The following is a 19,073-nucleotide window of genomic DNA, read 5'->3' on the forward strand; positions in this document are numbered from 1 at the left end:
TCACTCAAAATAATTTGCATTGTCTTCAACCAGCAGAGCCTCTGTCCAGTCCAAATATTTGCCCAAATTCCTGTCTCTCATTAGCAAGCAGCCGACATTAAAGATGAAGAGAAGGAGGAGAGGCACAAGTGGGTGGTGGTGGTGATGGTGGTGGACTGTGTGTCTGGGGATGGGGGGAGGGAGACGGTCCCGAATGAGGGCGAATTAGCATTTAACGAGGCACATGTCCCTTGAGCGGGCGCCGGCTCAATCGTGAGGAGTGTGGGAACGTCTCAAGCGCAGAGTCACAGTGCACGAGGTGTGATTAATGATGGACAACCCCACCACCACCACTAAACAGCCCCCCTCCTCTCCTCCCATCCCTGAGGGGATTTGGCACACTTCACAGGGAGATTTGGTTGACGCCCTGCCACTAGTTAGATGCCTTTATTTAAACTCTCGTCGTGCCTTTTAAACGACTGCAAACATACACAAAAGGGAAAACTTGGCCACCAGGCTGGGGTATTTTTTACAGTAACATTAATCCATCCATGCATGCATGCACCCATCCATTGCGTTTTTTCCTCTTACTAAAGACACTGCTGACCTCTAGTGGTAGAAAGCATTACTGATGATGCCATATGCATTTTGAAAAGCATGAAATCGTTTTAACGTGAAGATTAACGAACCCAAATAACAGATATTTTATTTATGGATATAGCCAGAATGGTAATGCATTTTGGTGTATATTATTTTGTTTGTATTTTCAACTCGATTCTGACTGAAATTTAAAAATATGATATGGCAAATACGTCGTGAGAACAAGAGAAAACTTCAACTCAAAATGTAAAGTAATCAGTAGTGTGATTTATTTTAAAGAAATAATAGCTTAAACCGTATATATCTTATTGAGAACGCTTCATTTTCACTGATATAGTATTGGTATGGTATTTTGTAATATATCCGTATAGGGGCTTTTAAAATTATTTTCCGAATAAAAGGTCAAGTCATAAAATACCGTACATTAAAGTATCAACCTAATTTTAATGTTATCATATTTTGTCGAACATTTTAAAACGTTTTTAAACCCCAAATGTACAGAATGTACGGGACCCCGCCCACCAAACCTTGCGTGCTCGCTGATTGGTCCAGTGCACGTACGCCTGCCCGGCTACGTCAGCACGTCGTCCACTATGGCGGAATGTAGCCTTACTGACAGCAGGGACGTGAGCCGTCACCATACCATGGATAAAAGCATCACTCTACCTCCAGACGAGATATTCCGTAATTTGGAGAACGCCAAACGCTTTGCCATAGACATAGGTACCTGCAAATGTCCACGTTTACTTTCACCTTAACGCCGTTCGACTAAAATATAAAAGCGCAAATAGTGCTGCGTTCAAGAACCAAGTACAAGTCAAAGTCAGTTTGAAAACAGGCTGCCTTTATCAAAACCATCTCACATTAAGATGCTTCTTTTGAATCTAATAAAAAAAACCACGGAATTTAATTGTTCAATATCCTCGACGAGCGCGGAGTTTAGCAGCTGAAGCTAGCTGAGTTGTTTATATTGACGCTTCAGTTTACTTGGGTCACGTCTTCAAAATCTCCACTTTTGATTTCTTCTGTACAGGTGGATCGCTCACCAAACTCGCTTATTATTCTACAGTTCAGCACAAAGTGGCCAAAGTTCGCTCCTTCGACCACTCGGCCAAGGTAATTATTGTTTTGTTTTTATGACACCCTCCAACTGTATCATTTGACCCCGTTTTTTGACTTGTTATTGCCGTCTGCAAAGTCCTGGGAATGTTTCACCGAGATTTGTGTATTTAAAAATGTCTATACTATAATGTTACTGGTGCGTAAAGAGTAGTTCATGATTGCAACTTTTTTGAAGCCTGAGTTTTTGGCTTAGTTTAGTGTTTCTTGTGTGCAAGTTATATGTTAAAATGCTGCTTTAGGCCATGTCGGAATCGTTAATCACCAAAGCGAAGGAAGGTGTAGTGGACACAGATGCTCACGTTGCCGTTTTTGTTTTTTGTCTCCCAGGAAGCGTCCGGCGACAAACTTTATGAGATCTCGGTTCAAGAGGAGGTGACGGCGCGCCTGCACTTTATCAAGTTTGAGAATGCCTATATTGAAACTTGCTTGGACTTCATCAAAGACCACCTTGTTAACACCGACACCAAAGTCATCAAGGCCACAGGTGGCGGGGCGCACAAATTCAAAGAACTGCTGGAAAAGAAACTGGGACTCAAGTGAGTGTTCTTTACAATATAAAAACTTTCTTGTGGCTGGGAGGTGAGGCCATTTTTGGTTTTAATTGTCCAATTTGAGCCAAGGCAGACACGCACACTTTTTTTGGCTGTTGCAAATTTCCTGCTCTCTGCTCGTCTTTGTCACTACGTGTCGTAGCTTGATGATTGATTTGTTTGTGGTATGAGGGTGGACAAAGAGGACGAGATGACGTGTCTGATCAAGGGATGCAACTTTGTGCTGAGGAACATCCCTCATGAAGCCTTCGTGTACGCCAAGCACGCCGACTCCGAGTTCCGCTTCCAGACCACCCAGCCGGACATCTTCCCTTACCTCCTCGTCAACATCGGCTCCGGTGTCTCCATCGTCAAGGTCATTACCAACTCGCAGTGACGAGTGGAAAACGGATGCACGCAGCTCGTCTTTTCTTACTGTCTTGTCCTGCTGACAGGTGGAATCGGAGGACAAATTTGAGCGGATTGGAGGAAGCTCGATAGGTGGGGGAACGTTCTGGGGCCTCGGGGCGTTACTCACCAAAACAAAGGTATTCGGGACAGTTCAGCATCCAAATTATGTTTGAGTGAGAAAGCATTTTGGGTCCCCAAATTTCATACTGAATATTTTTCCTCCTGCCCCGCAGAGATTTGACGAGTTGCTCCAACTGGCCTCGAAGGGGCAGCACACAAGCGTGGACATGCTGGTCAAAGACATTTACGGAGGATCGTACGGCTCACTGGGGCTCACCGGTGACTTGATTGCCAGCAGCTTCGGCAAGTCCGCCACGGCCGACAAAGGTGAGGCACCGCGTACCTAATGTTGTGGCCGGCAATATAGCTCTGCCGTGCGGTCCCTTTCAGAGTTCTCCAAAGAGGACATGGCAAAGAGTTTGCTGCACATGATCAGCAACGACATCGGGCAGCTGGCCTGCCTCTACGCCAAACTCCACCAGCTGCCGCGTGTCTACTTCGGGGGCTTCTTCATTCGGGGCCATCCGGTCACCATGCACACCATCACCTACAGCATCAACTTCTTCACCAAGGCAAGGACACACGTTCAAGTTACGCTTGCGAGGTTCATTGACTGTGTGTGCGTGTGCAGGGCGAGGTGCAGGCCTTGTTCCTCAGACACGAAGGCTATCTGGGAGCCATCGGGGCTTTTCTCAAAGGAGCCGAGGAAGACAGTAAGAAGACAAAACATTTTTTTTTTTGCCCGTTGTTCTCTCAACGCTTGACGACCTGTGTTTGCTCCAGATCCAAACCAGTACAGCTGGGGGGAGAATTACGCGGGAAGCTCCGGCCTGATGAGTATTTCTCCGGAAATGAATCCCATGCAACGTGCACGAAGCGGAACGGTGAGCCTTCCGACGGCCCATCGCAACCATCATCTCATTTCCCCTCCGTTAAATTCACTTGAAATCTTTACCTGTCATCTTTGATTTAATCATGAAATCATCATCATCTTCTTTTTATTTTCTTCTGTCCCACTCTCCTTCAGTTTCCCGTAAGTACCTCCGCCGGGCCTCGCCTTTGTGCCTCGCTGACTCACCTGCTTGCACATTTTCTTGTGCACGTGGTTGGAGTTCTGCAGAGGGACAAACTTGCAATCTGTCATTTCTATGTGCAGCGCGTGAAGCGTCCAGTTAGCCATTGAACCTTGCCGCCTGTCTTTTGTGACTGTTTTAATTTCTAAAACCGAATGTAACGCAAATGAATCTCTCGTCAAACCCTCATTAGCTGCGCAGTCAATGTAATACTTAAAACTGCAATGATGTAAAACAGACTTGACATTGTTTTTTTTGTACTGAGCAACGAGACCCTTTCCTATTTTATAATAACTTTTATTTATGGCTTTACTGCTACTCATCATACCTCTACTCAATTTTTTTCCATAATTTTTTTTGGTTCACTTTTTGATTGATTTTATCTGTGGGGCGCTCCAGTTCGACATGCTTGAGATGGACCGTCTGGAGAGGCAGCTGGTGAATCTCCATCTGCTCCAGGACCCGTCTTCCTACATCCCAGACACGGTGGACCTCACCGAGGACGCCCCGGCCCGCGAATACTGGCTGGACTGCTTTGAGGAGGCCCTCGACGGGGTGAGATCACACGTCGAATCCTCCTCTTTAAGCCAGGGAACAAACTAGGACGCCATCTGGACTCGTGTTCTTGTCGTCGGGCGTAGGTGGTGAAGCGAGCCGTGGCCAGTCAGCCCGACATGGCCGAGTCGGCGGAGCGGGCCGAGAAGTTCCGCCACAAGTACAGACACAAGCTTCACACCCTGCGTCACCAACCCTTGTAAGATGTTCCTACACTCCTCCCGCATTGGAATGGTTCCTGGTGTTAGCAGAGCTATTATTTGCTTGTATTTTGTCCATGGCTAACGTAACGATTTTTCTCATCACCCAGCGCTTACGGCTCTCTCACAGTTAGAAGTCTGCTCGACACGCGGGAGCACTGTTTAAATGAGTTCAACTTTCCCGATCCCTACTCCAAGGTCGGATCGCAGTCTGTCCACCGCAAATGTTTGCTCCTTCGTACATTTTTAATATTTCACATCGCCTCGGCCTTTCTCGCGTGTGCGTTTAGATCAAACAAAAGGAGAACGACGGCGCGCTCAAATACTACCAGAAGGCCGTCGGGTTTCTGGAGGCTCTGGGCTGGGAGCAGAGACAGTTCGCTCTGGTCCGGGGCGTCCTGGCCGGGAACGTCTTCGACTGGGGAGCAAAGGCCGTCTCCGAGTGAGTGCGCTGCTAATCTGGGGCCACTGGGAAGACATCAAGATGCACAGCCTGTTTCATTCTCCACATTTTGTTCCATGATGTTACTATTGATTTGCTGAGGCCTCTCAACACTTCCTTCTGTGCAGCGTTCTGGAATCAGACCCAGAGTTTGGCTTTGAGGAGGCAAAAAGGCAGCTGGAAGGTAGTATTGAGACCAAAAAAAAAAAAAGATGGTAACCGCCATCCAAATTCATTCGTTTGTCTGGTTCTTCCTTCAGAGCGGCCATGGCTGGTGGATTCATATGACCAATGGCTCCAGAGACTTAAGGTCAATTGTTTGTTGTAACCCCGCCGGCCGTCCTAAGTATTTCCTTTTTTTGCTCGCTCGTTTGCTGGCTGCCCACCAATGAGTGCTTGAATGCAATCCGTCCTGGTTGTGTCTTACAGGGGCGTCCTCACAAGTGTGCCTTGTTTTTCGTAGATAATAGCGGCGTAGACATCATTCTAGGAGTGATGCCTTTTGTCAGGGAGCTTCTCTCTCGCGGAACAGAGGTAAGACCAAGACCAGGGGCTCTCCATGTATGCTACCCGGACAAAAGTATTGGGGACACAACTCCTAATTGTTCTCCTTATTACTGGTGTGACGTCAGTTCTGTCTTGATTATACTGCCCCCAGGTGGCCAAGTCATGCACACCAGAAGGGACAGCACGATGTTCAATTCTTTACATTCTGTTGATTTATGTCAGTACTCTTTATGCTTTTATGAAACCCAGATGAGCAGTCGTATTTTCTTTTTCAAGTCAAACTACATCACTCGCATTTGTAACAATTGTTTCTTGTTTGCTGCGCGTAGGTGGTGCTGGCTAGCAACTCCGGTCCGGCCCTGAACGATGTCACGAACGGCGAGCTGCAGATTCTGACCGAGAGGATCGCCGCCATGGACCCGGTCATTCAGTGAGTGCCGATAAAGACCCCGTTAAACTTTTTATCTTGTCACTTTGAGATCATCAGCCATCTTGTGATCAGGGCGGGGCTGAGGGACGACAGATTGACCTTGATTCAGAGCGGCTCCAGCTCTCCTTGCCTAGATCTAAGGTAGGTTGAGATGCCTAAGTCATCTCCCGGTTTTCGTCGTAGCGTACACGTGACGGATTTGTTATGCGCTGCGTCACCTCCAGCCGCCTGGACAAAGTTTTGGCCATGGTGGTGCGCGAGCGGCACACGGACCTGGTGATCATCGAGGGCATGGGCCGGGCCATCCACACCAACTACTACGCCACGCTCAGCTGCGAGAGCCTCAAAATGGCCGTCATCAAGAACTCCTGGCTGGCTGATCGGCTCGGCGGGAAGCTCTTCAGCGTGGTCTTCAAGTATGAGGTGCCGGTCGGGAGCACAGTGTGAGCCTTTATGGACTCAACGTAATGAATGTAAGATGGATAAGTGAACATTTTACAGGCGCAGGCAAGTATTACATTTACAGTATTTCAAAACCATCATTCTTTTATTGTTCTGAGTCACTTGGCTGGATTTAAACTGAGTCCAGGTGACTAATTCCACTCCAGTGCCAATATCATTTGTGTCTTTTAGCCTATTTATTGACATTGAGCAACCGATATGCAGATAGCCCCCGTAAATAATAAGTCGAGTCGCTGTAAGTCGCAGGCAACTAGTCATAAAAGATATTTGTCATGGCAAAGCGGTTAAAACGGCGAGGATCGTAAAGCAGCAACGCTGTGTTGCTAATATTGGCCTTGACAAGTGCAAGTACTCAATGAGCCGTCTAGAACCTCTCCCGCAGAAGGAGCCACAAAAGCCTTTTAATATCTGAAGTGAGGATTACACTGCATTTTTTTTTAGCTGTGTATCACAGTGGTGTGTTGCGTTTATGAACTCAACAAAGTGCTACAAAGACACATTTTAATTCTGCATGAGATGAAAAAAACATTTGGGTGAAACCGACTTTTAAATAAAATAAGTCATTGTGTATTTGAGTCGTCTTTGTATTCATCAGCTTAAAGCCAAAGTCTTTATTTTATCTTGTCCTGAGCAGGCAAGTCAACTGTCAATTTGAATTAAAATGGGCTTTTTCATTTATCAATGTGAAATGTAGTGAATTAAAATATTTCTGAGTGGCTATAGATGGGATATTTTGGATTTTTTTTTTTTATCCACATTTGAAAAAGGCCTTATTCTGATGTGTTTGTCTTCACGGTCCCACAACAGCTCCCAATTGTGTCACGTGAACCTTGCAGTTTAAATCCAGCTTTAGTGTTACTCAGGATTTCGGAAGTTCCTATCAAGTCAGGTGTTATTTTTGCCCTTACTCAAAAGTGTGTTGAATGTGCCTTGGGGCTGATGGAAGTCATTAATTGGTTCTCAAACTTACCGGGAGCCACAATAAATGTTTGCACTGACTAAACTCCTCCACAAGATGGCAGTGTCGTGACAAAAATAATTTACTGCCATACTGATCAGTCTACTTTTATTCGGGTGGCAAAGAACAATTTCAAGCGCCTTAATAGTAAACCGTGCATTTCACTACAGTGCACCTTTACATCTGTTGTGTTCTAAGAATATATATAAAGCACATTTGATTCATTGTTATTCTCCTGATTCATTTTTCTTTAAAAGAAAAAAAAAAGGATGACACTGGCTTTGTTGGTGGAAGTGGATCACAACCGAGGCCGCGCGTGGTCGTGATCTGCCAGCAGCATTCAAGTTTGACATTGCGCCACACGAGGCGTTTGATGCCTGCTGAGAAGCTGCAGGCTGCAAATGTACGAGGGAGCCCACCAGGGGGTCTTCCCTGCTCTTCATCTCGCTCCACACACATAGACAAATTCTGCCAGACACAGGCACTGCCATTTTCAACCAAGATTTCCCATCACAAGTTGGTGAGTATGTGTGTTTTGAATGTTTACGTAATTGTTTTACAATGCAGTGGTCAAAGTCAGAAGATGAAAAACTTGGTAAAAATGTATTTGTTGTTTCTCCGCTCACACCAAAGCAGGATTATTATTTGACAAATTGTCTATCTTTCACAGACTTGTACAAATATTTGATCGTGGCTTCATGTTTTCAAAGGAGATGCGCTGCACGACTTGACGTGCAAATGAATTTCAAGTGAAAATGGATTCCCCAATCCGATTGATGGCTTATTAAAACCAGTAAGCGGCCTATGGGTTTATAAAAAATATTTGACAATGAACACTCTTGTGTGCACACACGCATTGCAACACTTGACGCAGAGAGCGACACATTTCTTCCAGCATTACAAGTTGCACTTATCTGTCCACTGCAGGCTTGGCATATTACTCCCTTTTTTAAGCGCTTAAAGCAAATTAGCCAATCTGAATAATACGAAGAACAATTTGTTTTAGCCAGACATTGCTTAGGCCTATTTTGGAAATGCCAAGCATTTCCCTCCAGATGTGAAAGTCAGTGTCATCTCTCTGTATTCACGATGTCATCTACTGGGATGTATCAGCATCCACTAGGAGGCGCTCTCCTCTGGACATTCGTGTGATGCTGTCATCTCAGCATCCTCTGCGAGATAGAGAAAACTGTTGATCATCATTTGAAATCTTTCACTTGGAATATTTTTAGAGTATGTCTTCAACGTGACGTCATTTTCTATCTCATCTCCAATCGCCCAGATTGCAATCAAGAAACAAAAAAGTCAATACTGGCCTAGCCCCTCCTCCTTCACGGGCGTGGACGCGCTCCCGGGCGCGCGCTCGCGCACGAAGCCGCCAGCAACTCTCGCCGTGTGACTTGTCTTGCCGTCTGCTGCCCTGCACAGAAGAAGCCGCAGCCGTGTCGATTCTACCCGGCGGAGCCCAACCGCCAACGACAAGCAGCATCACGGTTGCAACAAAGGTTGCTCGCAACGACGTCACCACCTCACAGCTGATCCGAACAACAAACGCAGGTGAAACGCTCTTTATGTGTTGTTAAATATCTCAATATTCCAGTCGCGAGATTTTGGACACATTTAAGACAAGCTATCTGTATGCTTATTTGTTTTTCCTGTCTGTCGTGCAGAGTTAGTTCATCCCGCATAAAGTTCGGAGTTATCAGATTGTCCTCGTATCCCAGACTATTAATGAAAGCCTGATGATGAGTTGAACTTCAAAGTAGAAATAATCTAATATTGACGTTTAGCAAATCACAGTATATCATAGAAGAGTGGACCCCCGCTATTCACTGGGGATACTGTCTGGGCCGTCAAGTTAATAACAACAATCCGTGTATAGTAATTGACTCCATTATAAACGCATTGGGGGGAAAACGATTTATTTGTGGGGGGGTTTCTTAACCCCAAAGATGAATCTCAATAAGGCACGAGAAAAAAAAAAACCTCCTCCAGAAAATATAAACAGGTATATAAAAAAATGGATGAAAATGGATGAATATGCAGTGAATCCCCACCCAACCCGATTTTCTTGAGGTGGGGGAGGTAGTTCAATATGTCCATTGTAATTAGAATATTACTCACCTTTTTAACAACGCATATTAACTTCATCCACTGAAAATAAACAATTTGAGACTTTTTCAACCAAAAAGATACCAATTTTTTGTAAATAACCACTATCATATTGTAAGAAAAAAAGAATCTTCAAGAGGGATTGTACCAGATTCCATTACCTTCAGAAAAAAATAGCAGATGTAAATTAGCAGATGGACAGAACAGATGGAAATACTACACCAAATAAATCAATACGAGTACAGAAACAACAAATAAAGAACACATAATTGTGGTGTAGAGATTTCATATTGGTCTTCCCGTAGAAATCTTCATCATACTTCCTTGATACCGATTCCTATTTCAACATGGTTTGCCAGCATCTCGTTCTTTCAGTGCACAAAAGCCGCAAAGGTGATTTGCAGTGAATAGCTGGGGCGAGTTCCCAGAGGGGGAAAAAAAAAAGTGAATTCATGAATAGTGAAGCGCCAGAATGCGATGGATTACCTCTGCGCGCCTTTTGGCTTGGAACTTCAACCTCAAACCTGAGAAGCTGCAATGAGTTTTTTCACGCCTCACTTGGGGATGATTGCAGCCGTGTTGAACAAGTGTCCGAATTTCACAGGCAACGAAGCGCAAAGTTTGTTACCGCTTTGGGAGAGGAAAAAAAAAAAAAACTTCCACACACACACGTTCCGTTTAAAAAAAGGCAGCCTTTGCTTTCCTCCTCTTCATATTTCTTCCTCCTCCAGCTCCATCCTTTTGTCTACTTGCCGCTCTTGGCTCGGCGGGGAGCCGCCGATGTCGCTGGTGCATTGGAACTCGCCTTGGTGGGGAGGCTCGGGGGGCGCGGGTGCCCCTGCTGTGCGTGCGTGCACGCGAGGCCCTGCTAAACGCTCGATAAGGGCCCCATGGGGAGCCTGTGCAAAGCTCCTCATCTATTCGGTTTTCTTTTGAGTTCCACCGCGATGAAGCCATCCTCTTTTTTTTTCCTTTCTTTTCTTCGCTACCCGTTTTAACAGCCAATACGCACTTAATGGCTGCTAAAATAAGCAGCGTTAAGAAAATTGCTCTGCGCCGTTGTGAGTGTGACGGTGTGAGGCGAATTTGTGTTCCAATATTACTGAAGAGCATTGGTTGAACACTACAAAATGTCTTCAAGGTTTACAAATCCACACTTGTTGGCTCACCTCCGGCCACTCGTGTCATGCCCAAGGTGTGCCTCGTTGTTTCGTCAGTCTGCTTGTATTTAATGGCCTGCTTTTACACAGGCTCTGTTTGTGCGTTGTTTTAGCTGCTTGTCATTGTGTGTTTTTGGTTCCTTGTCGTACAGCATTTGAACCTTCTCATGTTTCATTTTTTGGACTTTGGTAGTTTAGTGTTTTGAAATTGTCTTAGTCTTTACCGAAAAAAGTAAGATTGGTTACATTACGTTCGTTCAGAAGTTCTTCTCAGGGTTTACAAAGACACGTTGCTACGTTAGTTGGATGCGCTTCTGAAATAATTGCCCAAAATGAGTATGTTGGTTCATGGACTTGACTTGACTTGACTTGACTTGACTTGACTTGACTTGACGTGTGTGAGGTTGAAAATTGTTGCCGTTAGTGAGCGAGCATCCATTAGTGCTTTTGATTCCAACTCAGCCAGGATAGATGTTAGCATCAATAATGGATTACACAACTTGAAGGTCGGACTTACTATTAGCGGGGTTGTGATGTTGTCCAGTTATACTCAAGTATATTTTGGGATGCAATTACACTCACAGCCAGTAGGCGGCAGATTCACCAAGGACTTTAAGACATGTTGTGGTGAAAATAAAAGTTATGCCGGGGCAGCGCATGGATGTGAAGGCCCCTCGATCACTAATTACACCTCCTGCTTTTGTACACCGGCAATCCCCAGCGCAGCCGTGGCCCCCCTGGATCGGGGGAGGGTCTCTGCTCTTTGCTTCTGCATCCTTTTGTCTGCTGCATCCTTTTGGTTGCTAAGAGAGATCCGAAGAGGAGCAGCAGATGGCTGCTGGAGGTTTTCCATCACAGCAGGCGTTTTGTTTTCTTCCCCAGCCGTCACGCCTTCTCATCTTGTCCTCTTGCGCATCTATATGATTTTATGGCGCTTCCTCCCCCCCCCCACACCTGAAGTGAGCGTCTTTTGCAATTTCTTGCAAGATTAGCCATCACTTCGCACGAATACGCCTCCCAATATGACGCTCGTCACCCTAGAGGATGAAATGGTTGCACTCTTAAGCAAATAGAAGTATGTATGAGCTCCACGCTGTCGCCTGGTTGATCTATAACTCAATTTTCAAGCTTTCATTATGTTGCGAGTAGGCCGTGGACACTTTCCACCTGGCTCATAAAGAGGTTTAGATGCCTAACTGGGGGGTTTTATGACATCTGTGTTGGGAATCCAAAAGGGGTCCCTAGGGAGGGAAGGGGGGGGTGAGATGAGTGACTGTTACGCTGATGGATAAGCTTGTGTGAGAGTGAAAGTCATCAGTTCCACATCAGCGCCTTGGCCCGGCATCGCCGTAACAGATGCTCAACCTGCTGCTAGCCACCCGCGAGACGCGCTGCTGGAAAGCCACCAAACATAAATGCATCTTTGCTTCATTTCGATTCAAGTGGATTCCATTTCAAATGTGGTCCACTTCAGCAAATTCATGAACGTTACCTGTGTTCATAAGATAGCAGCAGTGGAGGTTACCTGTCATTAGAAATCTCATTTACCATATTTTAAAATAGTGCAAATGGCAGCCTGACGGAAATAGTCACCACATGATTTAAGCTCATCCGAGGAAGATGAAAGAAAGCTCCCCAAGCCGGTTTCACGTAGCTCAAAAAAGTCCTAAGACCAAAAAGGTGTCGCTTCATCGTCTTGATTCCCTGACGTACACTTGCACTTTGGGCATCCCCCAACATGCTTTGCTCTCCACATCCCTCACTGCACACACACAAGCTGCCAAGCAACTGATAAGTCCTCGCTAAAGATTTCCTACTGGATGCGTAATCAACACACACACACACACACACACCATCATCAGTCGATCAATACACCGCATTGATTGTCCGCAGCGCCATTTGTCTTTTGAGCTTTACTACTACACACATTATTATGCACAAGAAATTCCCAGAATTTTACAATCAGTGCATGCCAACTATTCATTCATTTGCATATTCATGAAAATATTCAAAAAAGATCCGATTTTTATGATGCATATTACATATGGTTCAAGGAGAAATGTGATCTTAGTTGAATAAAATAGTATTTTGGGAAAATAGACACTGATGCTAATGAGGTTACAGTTACATTTTCAACAAGAATCTTCTCAGCCTCCTTTTTTCTCGGATCCCGCTCGTTGTTGCTGAGGCCGCCGAGTAGACGCTTTTCGTTTAAAAGGCCAAATAAAAAGCGCTGCAGATTAAAGGGACAATAGAGTGCGCCCGTCGTTTCCCCTCGGGACAAAGCAATGCAGACATTCTCCGTCCCATTCGGCTTCCGTCACACCTCACTGAAGTGTTGACTCGCGTAATGAAAACCTGGCGAGCTGCAGAACGGACCGTTTTGTGTCGTTTCGCCCACAAGTCGTTTGTTTGTGGGAGGAAGCATGAGCGTGTGACCCCGCGTCCACTCGAGATAAATGTGAGACGAAATCCCGGAGGACGAGGCCACGAATAACGGCTGGGACTTTGTGTTCTCTGCCGCCAACGGCTGAGAGTTTTTTTTTTTTTTTTTCTTCTTATCTTCCAAAGTGCCAGGCCATCCTGCAATGGCAAGATGGATTGCTTCTTCACTTACAAACGGAGAGACGGGTTTTGTGACTACGTTGTCAGGAAAGAAAAAAAGGTCATGTTTCGGAAGCACATCTGTATTGATTTTGTATTGATTCGCTAACCGAAGAGCAGGAGGATTTTCAGAAGAGCTTTTTCATTTACAGAAAGCGACAGATCCATCTTTGCGCAATATTAACCATGACCGCTGTTTTCTCCTCTCGTCAGGTGGCGCCATTGCGCTCAAGAGACGATGGCGCCCTCCTCGTTCCTGACGCTGGCCCTTCTTTTGGCGCTGGTGTCTTTTTCCCTCACCGCCGATCCTTCCGGCGCCCCTCGCGGCAAGAGAAGGCGCAACTCCGGAGGACGCTCACGGCACTCTCTGAGGGCCGCACCGGGCTACGGCAACCTGCGGAAGGGCCGTGGCGGGCCGCCGCGTCACCCGAGCCGGTCAGAGGAGGACGGCGCGGGCTTGGAGGGTCTGCGTCCGGTGCGGGTGGAAACGGGGCCGGGCCGAGCCGGCCTGAGAGAGAACCGATTGATGGGTACGCGTAAGGGAAGGGGACACGCCCAACAATCGCAGCTCCGGAAACAAGGGGGGAGACGGGACAGGGGACGTCATGGACAAGGTGCGTGAGTGCACAATGTTATGCTCTGTGTTATGATGTGGCAGTTGTCACTCTGTCAAAAGACGATTTCTCCAAATATTTGGACCTGGCGATTCGAAGTACATCAGTGGTTTCCGTTTTGCAGGCTTGTTTGCGGAGCCCCAGCTGGGCGTCTTACTGGACCCACCTTTGTCCTCCTCTTTTTCGGCCCCTCTGGGCGACGGTGTCTCATTAAGCTCCGTGACCTTCGGCTCCGGATCCTCCATGGTTGCCACGGTGACCAACGGAGATCCTCCGACGCTACCCCCGGCTTCTACCGATCTACAGGTGACCCAAAATAAGCAGTGAAAAAATCTGATCAACATTGACGTTCGATCGGTGCTACTGCCACCAGTTCGGACGGGAGAAGGGACAAGGCGAGGTGATGCCCACCCTGGACATGGCACTCTTCGACTGGACCGACTACGAGGACATGAAGCCGGTGGACGCGTGGCCGTCCTCCAAGAAGAAAGGTCCGGCTGCAAAATTTTGGCACAGACTTTCCATTTTCCCTAAGGTTTCGACGAAACGGTCTCATTTTGTAGTCATCTCCCTCCCCAGACAAAAGCCGGAGTAAAAACGTCAGCAGCGGAAACGCCACGGCAGCCTCTGATGACATCGAACCGTGTGACCACCATCTGGACTGTCTACCCGGTCAGTCGCCATCTGACTCGTCGATCTTTGCTCATCATTTTAAAGGTTTTCTTTGCCCGCTGAAGGTTCATGTTGCGACTTGCGCCAGCACGAGTGCCAAGCTCACAACCGAGGCCTGAACAACAAGTGCTACGACGACTGCATGTGTGAGGAAGGTGAGGATGGAACTGGACTTGCTATACCCAAACTGATTGGACGCCAACATCCTGTAACGTTCTGCATTTCCATAGCCCGACTCATTCTGTTCTTCCTTTCTGTATCCCGATTCACGAAATGCGGTATTTCTCTCTCTGACCTCACAGGCTTCCGTTGCTATGCTAAATTCCACCGCAAGCGACGCGTGACGAGAAGGCGTGGCCGCTGCGTGGTGCCCGAGTCGGTCAGTAGTGACCGAGGGGGCTTCATCACCGTCTGAGGAGGAAGAGGACGCCGCGACGCACTCGAGGAAGACGCCGACTGCGACCACTCGGACACGGGCGACGAGTGGATGTAAACGGGCAGACATTTGCAAGCACAAGGGAACGCCAAACCCATAAACCTAACCCCCCAACCTTAACCCAAGTGTAACCCAACCCAACCTGAATATCATCTGCAAGGTGATTCCTAATAACAAATAACATTTGTATATATGAAGTTGAACTCTCATCATCGCATCAATTTTACTGATCCGCTCTTAAAATATTGCTTATTTATTTATTTTGTGTCTTGTGCTTCTACAACCTTGGTTGCGTCCAAGATTAAACTATTTGTTGTGTGACAAATGAGCAGTGGTCAAAATGTTATTTATTTATTTATTTATTTATTTATTTATTTAATTTAAAAAAATTAAAATAAATCATTCATTTATTTACGTATGATGAATTAATTCCAACAATTTTCTTCTAGGAAACAATGTAAATTGTTTAATAATAATAAATAATAATAATAATAATAATAAAATGTTTCAGGTCACATTTTATCTTTTTTTTTTAACTGGCGTACAGAAAATATGTCAAAATAATCAAATAATATTATTTTATAATAATAAAATATAATAAATAATAAATAAAAATATGATAATATTTCTATTTTCATCAAAGCAGGGAAAAGAGTTATGTTTGCTGAGTGGGTGGGGGTGAGTTGGCGGAAGGCTGTTGCGAGAGTGCGTGTGTGTCACATGGGAAGTAGTCAGGGTGCCGTCACATGGTTTGTGTTTGCAAGCCGAGGCTGACAAAGAAAAAGACAAAGTTTGTGCGCTGTGCGGTTCTTTATTTCCAAGCTCTCAAGTAGCTTTGAGCCCTGCTGCCTGTTATGGAAATTCCTGCCATCAATCTAAAGGTGAGTCTGCTTTTTCAACTCTTGTTTTCTAATCCTGTGGCGCCTTTTAGAACTTCAGCACACCTAAAAAAAATAATAATAATTTAAAAAAACGCATAAGTTTTGCCAGTGAGTGTTTCGAATGAATTAAAAGGGATTCAAATGGGCGTGACGAGAAAACAAATGAATGCCGAAAGGTTGTTGATGGCACCTCACTACGTCACTGCTGGGTAGGGTTTACAAACAACGGCTTGGGGGCCCAAAAGTGAATCTTTGCGGCAATCAAATTAATTCGGATCATATTTCAATCAGGCTAATAATATTGAAACATTAAATAGTTTTAAATGTTTTACTTGGAGTCTCTGTGACTTCTTAAAAATCTTCCTGTTGTTTTGTGCAGGTCATTATCATTACAGTTGGGCATTTATTTTTATATATTCTTTTAAAAATAGTAATTTATTATGATTTTTTTTATTGCTAATTGTCATTTGTTTGCTTGTCAGGCCATCGTTCTGGTGCACTGGCTGCTTACAGTCTGGTGAGTGAACACGCTTTTCTTCACAAACTTGAGGAATTTCTCCCCTTGTCGACCCGCCATAGGTCACCAACCACACACACGATATTGGTCTATGCTGTGTGAGTGTTCAAGTGTGTGTGTGTTTGTGTGCGTGGCCAGGGGTTGCATGGCGTGGCTGCCTACCTCGTTCGCCTGGGGGAACTTCAGCGTGCTGGCCGTGGGTGTGTGGGCCATCGCTCACAGGGACTCCATCGACGCCGTGCTGATGGTGAGCATGATCCTTCAAAATGCCCAAACCAACATGTGGCCTCGTGGGTTTCACTTTTGGCTCAGTTGTACGTTCTCTCTCTTTTTGGTCGTGTGCAAGTTTCTGATCGGGATGACGATGACCATCCTGACGGATATCATCCACTTTGGCATCTACTACTCGCTGAGCGAGCTGGCGTCGGAAAAGGGACGAGACGTGTTTCGCTTCAGCGCCGGCATGGCCATCCTGAGCTTGCTGCTCAAGCCCGCTTCCTGCTTCTTCGTCTACCAGATGTACCGCGAGCGAGGGGGCGATTACAACGTCAACTTTGGTGAGTGACGGTTCTCGGTGGACTTTGGAGCGAGTGAAGGCCTTTGAGATGGCAGCGCTATTGTCACGCTGTCAGACTTGATCATTTACAGTCACAAGACTGTAAATGGCATGAAACCACGTGAAGCCACTTTGCCACTGTGGAGACACAGCGTGAAACTATCATTGCAGGCTCGGAAATTGTTTTCATCCCGCAGCGATCGATGAAGGCGAATCCATCTTCGGAAACAAAACAAGTGCATTTGGCTTGAGGCTTTGTCAGATTTTTTTTTTTTCAATTTAGCGGTGTCAAGATGAGTTGTTGGCAGTATTAGGTTTAGCGTTGTGGTAGGGCTTAGCATTGTACTTTTTCAACAGACACATTCAAAGCAAAGCGGTGTCCATTTTGCAGTTTTCCACTCTCACAAAGTAGAGTTGGAAAAGCAGGCCAAGTTTTTGCCCAGCTGAATATTTTGTCTTCATGCGGCTGATTGAACCGCATATTGATGTTCTACGCCGACGCCAGCCGGCAGACTTGAGATGCTCATTAGCTGCGCGACGACTGATGTGCCTTTTAATTGGCGCCCCGCCGCATCCAGGAGCATTTAGGAGTTCCCCGCAGGCCAAAGCGCTTTTATGGCCTCGCAATCAGCCGACTGCCGCTTCATCTTAACAACACTTCAAATGTGACATCAGGTTTACTACATACACAGAAAATGTTGTCTTGGAAAAGCAACACCCAAAAAGACAATTGAAAATACATAGCATATTTCAAAATGAACAAAAATGTTTGTGTGGATGGTTTCATGTGGAAGATTCTCCAACCTTCTTTCCTCGCATGCCACATTCTCCCCGTGTGTGTCTCGTCTGGGAATGTTCTCACGTCCTCATTTGTCTCCTCCTCCCTCCCTACTCCCCTTTACCTTTGACCTCTCAGACTTAGAGACCTCAGTGGACAGTCGCTGCACGACGGACAGTGCTGACAGTGCATTTATCGGCCGCCGCTATTGACACCCCCCCATCCCAAACCCCCCTCACTCTCTCTGCCAATCATCTCCCTTCCATTCCCCTCTGCACAGGAAGTGAGCTCATGAACAGGGAAGGACAAAAAGGACACTTTTTAGTTTCTCTCTGTCGTTTGTTTGTGTATTTATAAGTGTGTGTGTGCGTGTGTGTTTTCCGACTTTGTCGGTGCTTGTTCTCATCGTGTATTATTCATGCCTCCAATCTCCAGATGCCCTACATGTGTGAATATTTGCATAGTAATCATAATACATTGGTGCTTTCACATACAAGTAACCTGACTTAAGTTTGTTTTAAGCTACGAGTCGTCATGCGGCCAACGTTTTCGTTTGAAGCGGAACTGAAAAAAATAGTCTTGGAGCTATTTATTGCCACCCCCTAGTTGAAGTTTGCTGCCAAATGAAACACATAAAAAAGACAATTACACTTTTCTATTTAAAGTCCGCTTCACTTAATGCTAACAAATGATGCAAAACAACATTTAGATGGACTATTATCTCATCAGTCCATTACTCTATGCTTTTATTACGTAACATTTTATTGAATACGCTTGTTGTTTTTTAAAAAGAAGCTTTGATAAAATGTATTTCCATTCATCTCTGAAAAGTTACTGATTGAAGGCATGTCCCGCTTTGCACGTTACAATAAATGTGATGAACATTGTGATGATTTCAAAGAACAACAAAAGAGTGCAAGTCTGTGACAGTGTGCCTTCATTGTCTTGTCACGATGGGTGTGTATTTGCCCCCCCAACCTTGTAGGTTTCCCTTCCATGAGCCGAAACAGAGAAGCGTACCAATCCATCGACCCCCAACAAGATGCGTCCACCAGCACCGCCAACCCCTTCAACCAGGCGCAGGACGTCAAGCCGGCTCGGGCCTACTGACACCCGCCCGCTAGCGCCACTTATCTGCTATTATTCAGGTTGTTGCTCTTATTATTTTCTAAGTGTTTTCACATCAATATTGTTCATTGCATTTTTATTTTAAATAAAGTTTTGTAATTTGCCGTGGCGCTAGTATGTGGGACTTAATCGTACAGTCTGCACTCACCAGTTTGTTAAGCACATACATACACTTACATTTATTTTTATTTTTTAAGCATGATATTTTTGTACCCTCAAGATCCATTGGGGAGATGGAGGGCAAGAATGTAGAGGTGGGGGAAGGTTGGCAAAAATGAGATGTTGA

General features: G+C 45.7%; 3 protein-coding genes across 6 annotated transcripts; all 3 read left to right on the forward strand.

The window, feature by feature from the left end:
- Window positions 1–1,158: 1,158 nt before the first annotated feature.
- Window positions 1,159–6,941, forward strand: pank4 (pantothenate kinase 4 (inactive)). Its single transcript, XM_049733476.2, has 19 exons — window positions 1,159–1,302; window positions 1,613–1,695; window positions 2,029–2,237; window positions 2,424–2,607; window positions 2,687–2,779; window positions 2,876–3,029; window positions 3,093–3,274; window positions 3,334–3,415; window positions 3,486–3,586; window positions 4,175–4,330; window positions 4,417–4,529; window positions 4,641–4,728; window positions 4,821–4,972; window positions 5,101–5,156; window positions 5,233–5,282; window positions 5,402–5,506; window positions 5,809–5,909; window positions 5,982–6,050; window positions 6,134–6,941. Exons 1-19 carry the CDS (start codon window positions 1,173–1,175, stop codon window positions 6,354–6,356), a joined length of 2,331 nt encoding a protein of 776 aa, XP_049589433.1. The 5' UTR covers window positions 1,159–1,172; the 3' UTR covers window positions 6,357–6,941.
- A 151-nt stretch (window positions 6,942–7,092) lies between these two features.
- On the forward strand, window positions 7,093–15,255 carry draxina (dorsal inhibitory axon guidance protein a). Of its 3 annotated transcripts, none has more exons than XM_049733479.2 (8): window positions 7,093–7,849; window positions 8,612–8,886; window positions 13,419–13,819; window positions 13,944–14,125; window positions 14,193–14,310; window positions 14,399–14,491; window positions 14,557–14,699; window positions 14,794–15,255. In XM_049733479.2, the coding sequence occupies exons 3-8, from the start codon at window positions 13,444–13,446 to the stop codon at window positions 14,833–14,835; spliced, it is 954 nt and encodes a 317-aa protein (XP_049589436.1). In that variant the 5' UTR covers window positions 7,093–7,849; window positions 8,612–8,886; window positions 13,419–13,443; the 3' UTR covers window positions 14,836–15,255. The 3 variants fall into 3 exon arrangements, with proteins under 3 accessions (XP_049589436.1, XP_049589434.1, XP_049589435.1); XM_049733477.2 differs by having other exon boundaries at window positions 14,557–14,646; XM_049733478.2 differs by lacking the exon at window positions 7,093–7,849 and adding an exon at window positions 7,994–8,122 and having other exon boundaries at window positions 14,557–14,646.
- A 371-nt stretch (window positions 15,256–15,626) lies between these two features.
- On the forward strand, window positions 15,627–18,891 carry agtrap (angiotensin II receptor-associated protein). Of its 2 annotated transcripts, none has more exons than XM_049733248.2 (5): window positions 15,627–15,808; window positions 16,291–16,325; window positions 16,464–16,572; window positions 16,672–16,882; window positions 17,798–18,636. In XM_049733248.2, the coding sequence occupies exons 1-5, from the start codon at window positions 15,782–15,784 to the stop codon at window positions 17,869–17,871; spliced, it is 456 nt and encodes a 151-aa protein (XP_049589205.1). In that variant the 5' UTR covers window positions 15,627–15,781; the 3' UTR covers window positions 17,872–18,636. The 2 variants fall into 2 exon arrangements, with proteins under 2 accessions (XP_049589205.1, XP_049589204.1); XM_049733247.2 differs by lacking the exon at window positions 17,798–18,636 and adding an exon at window positions 18,645–18,891 and having other exon boundaries at window positions 15,630–15,808.
- Window positions 18,892–19,073: the final 182 nt, after the last annotated feature.

This window comes from Syngnathus scovelli, chromosome 11, assembly GCF_024217435.2.
Source record: "Syngnathus scovelli strain Florida chromosome 11, RoL_Ssco_1.2, whole genome shotgun sequence".
Taxonomy (NCBI): Eukaryota; Metazoa; Chordata; class Actinopteri; order Syngnathiformes; family Syngnathidae; genus Syngnathus; species Syngnathus scovelli.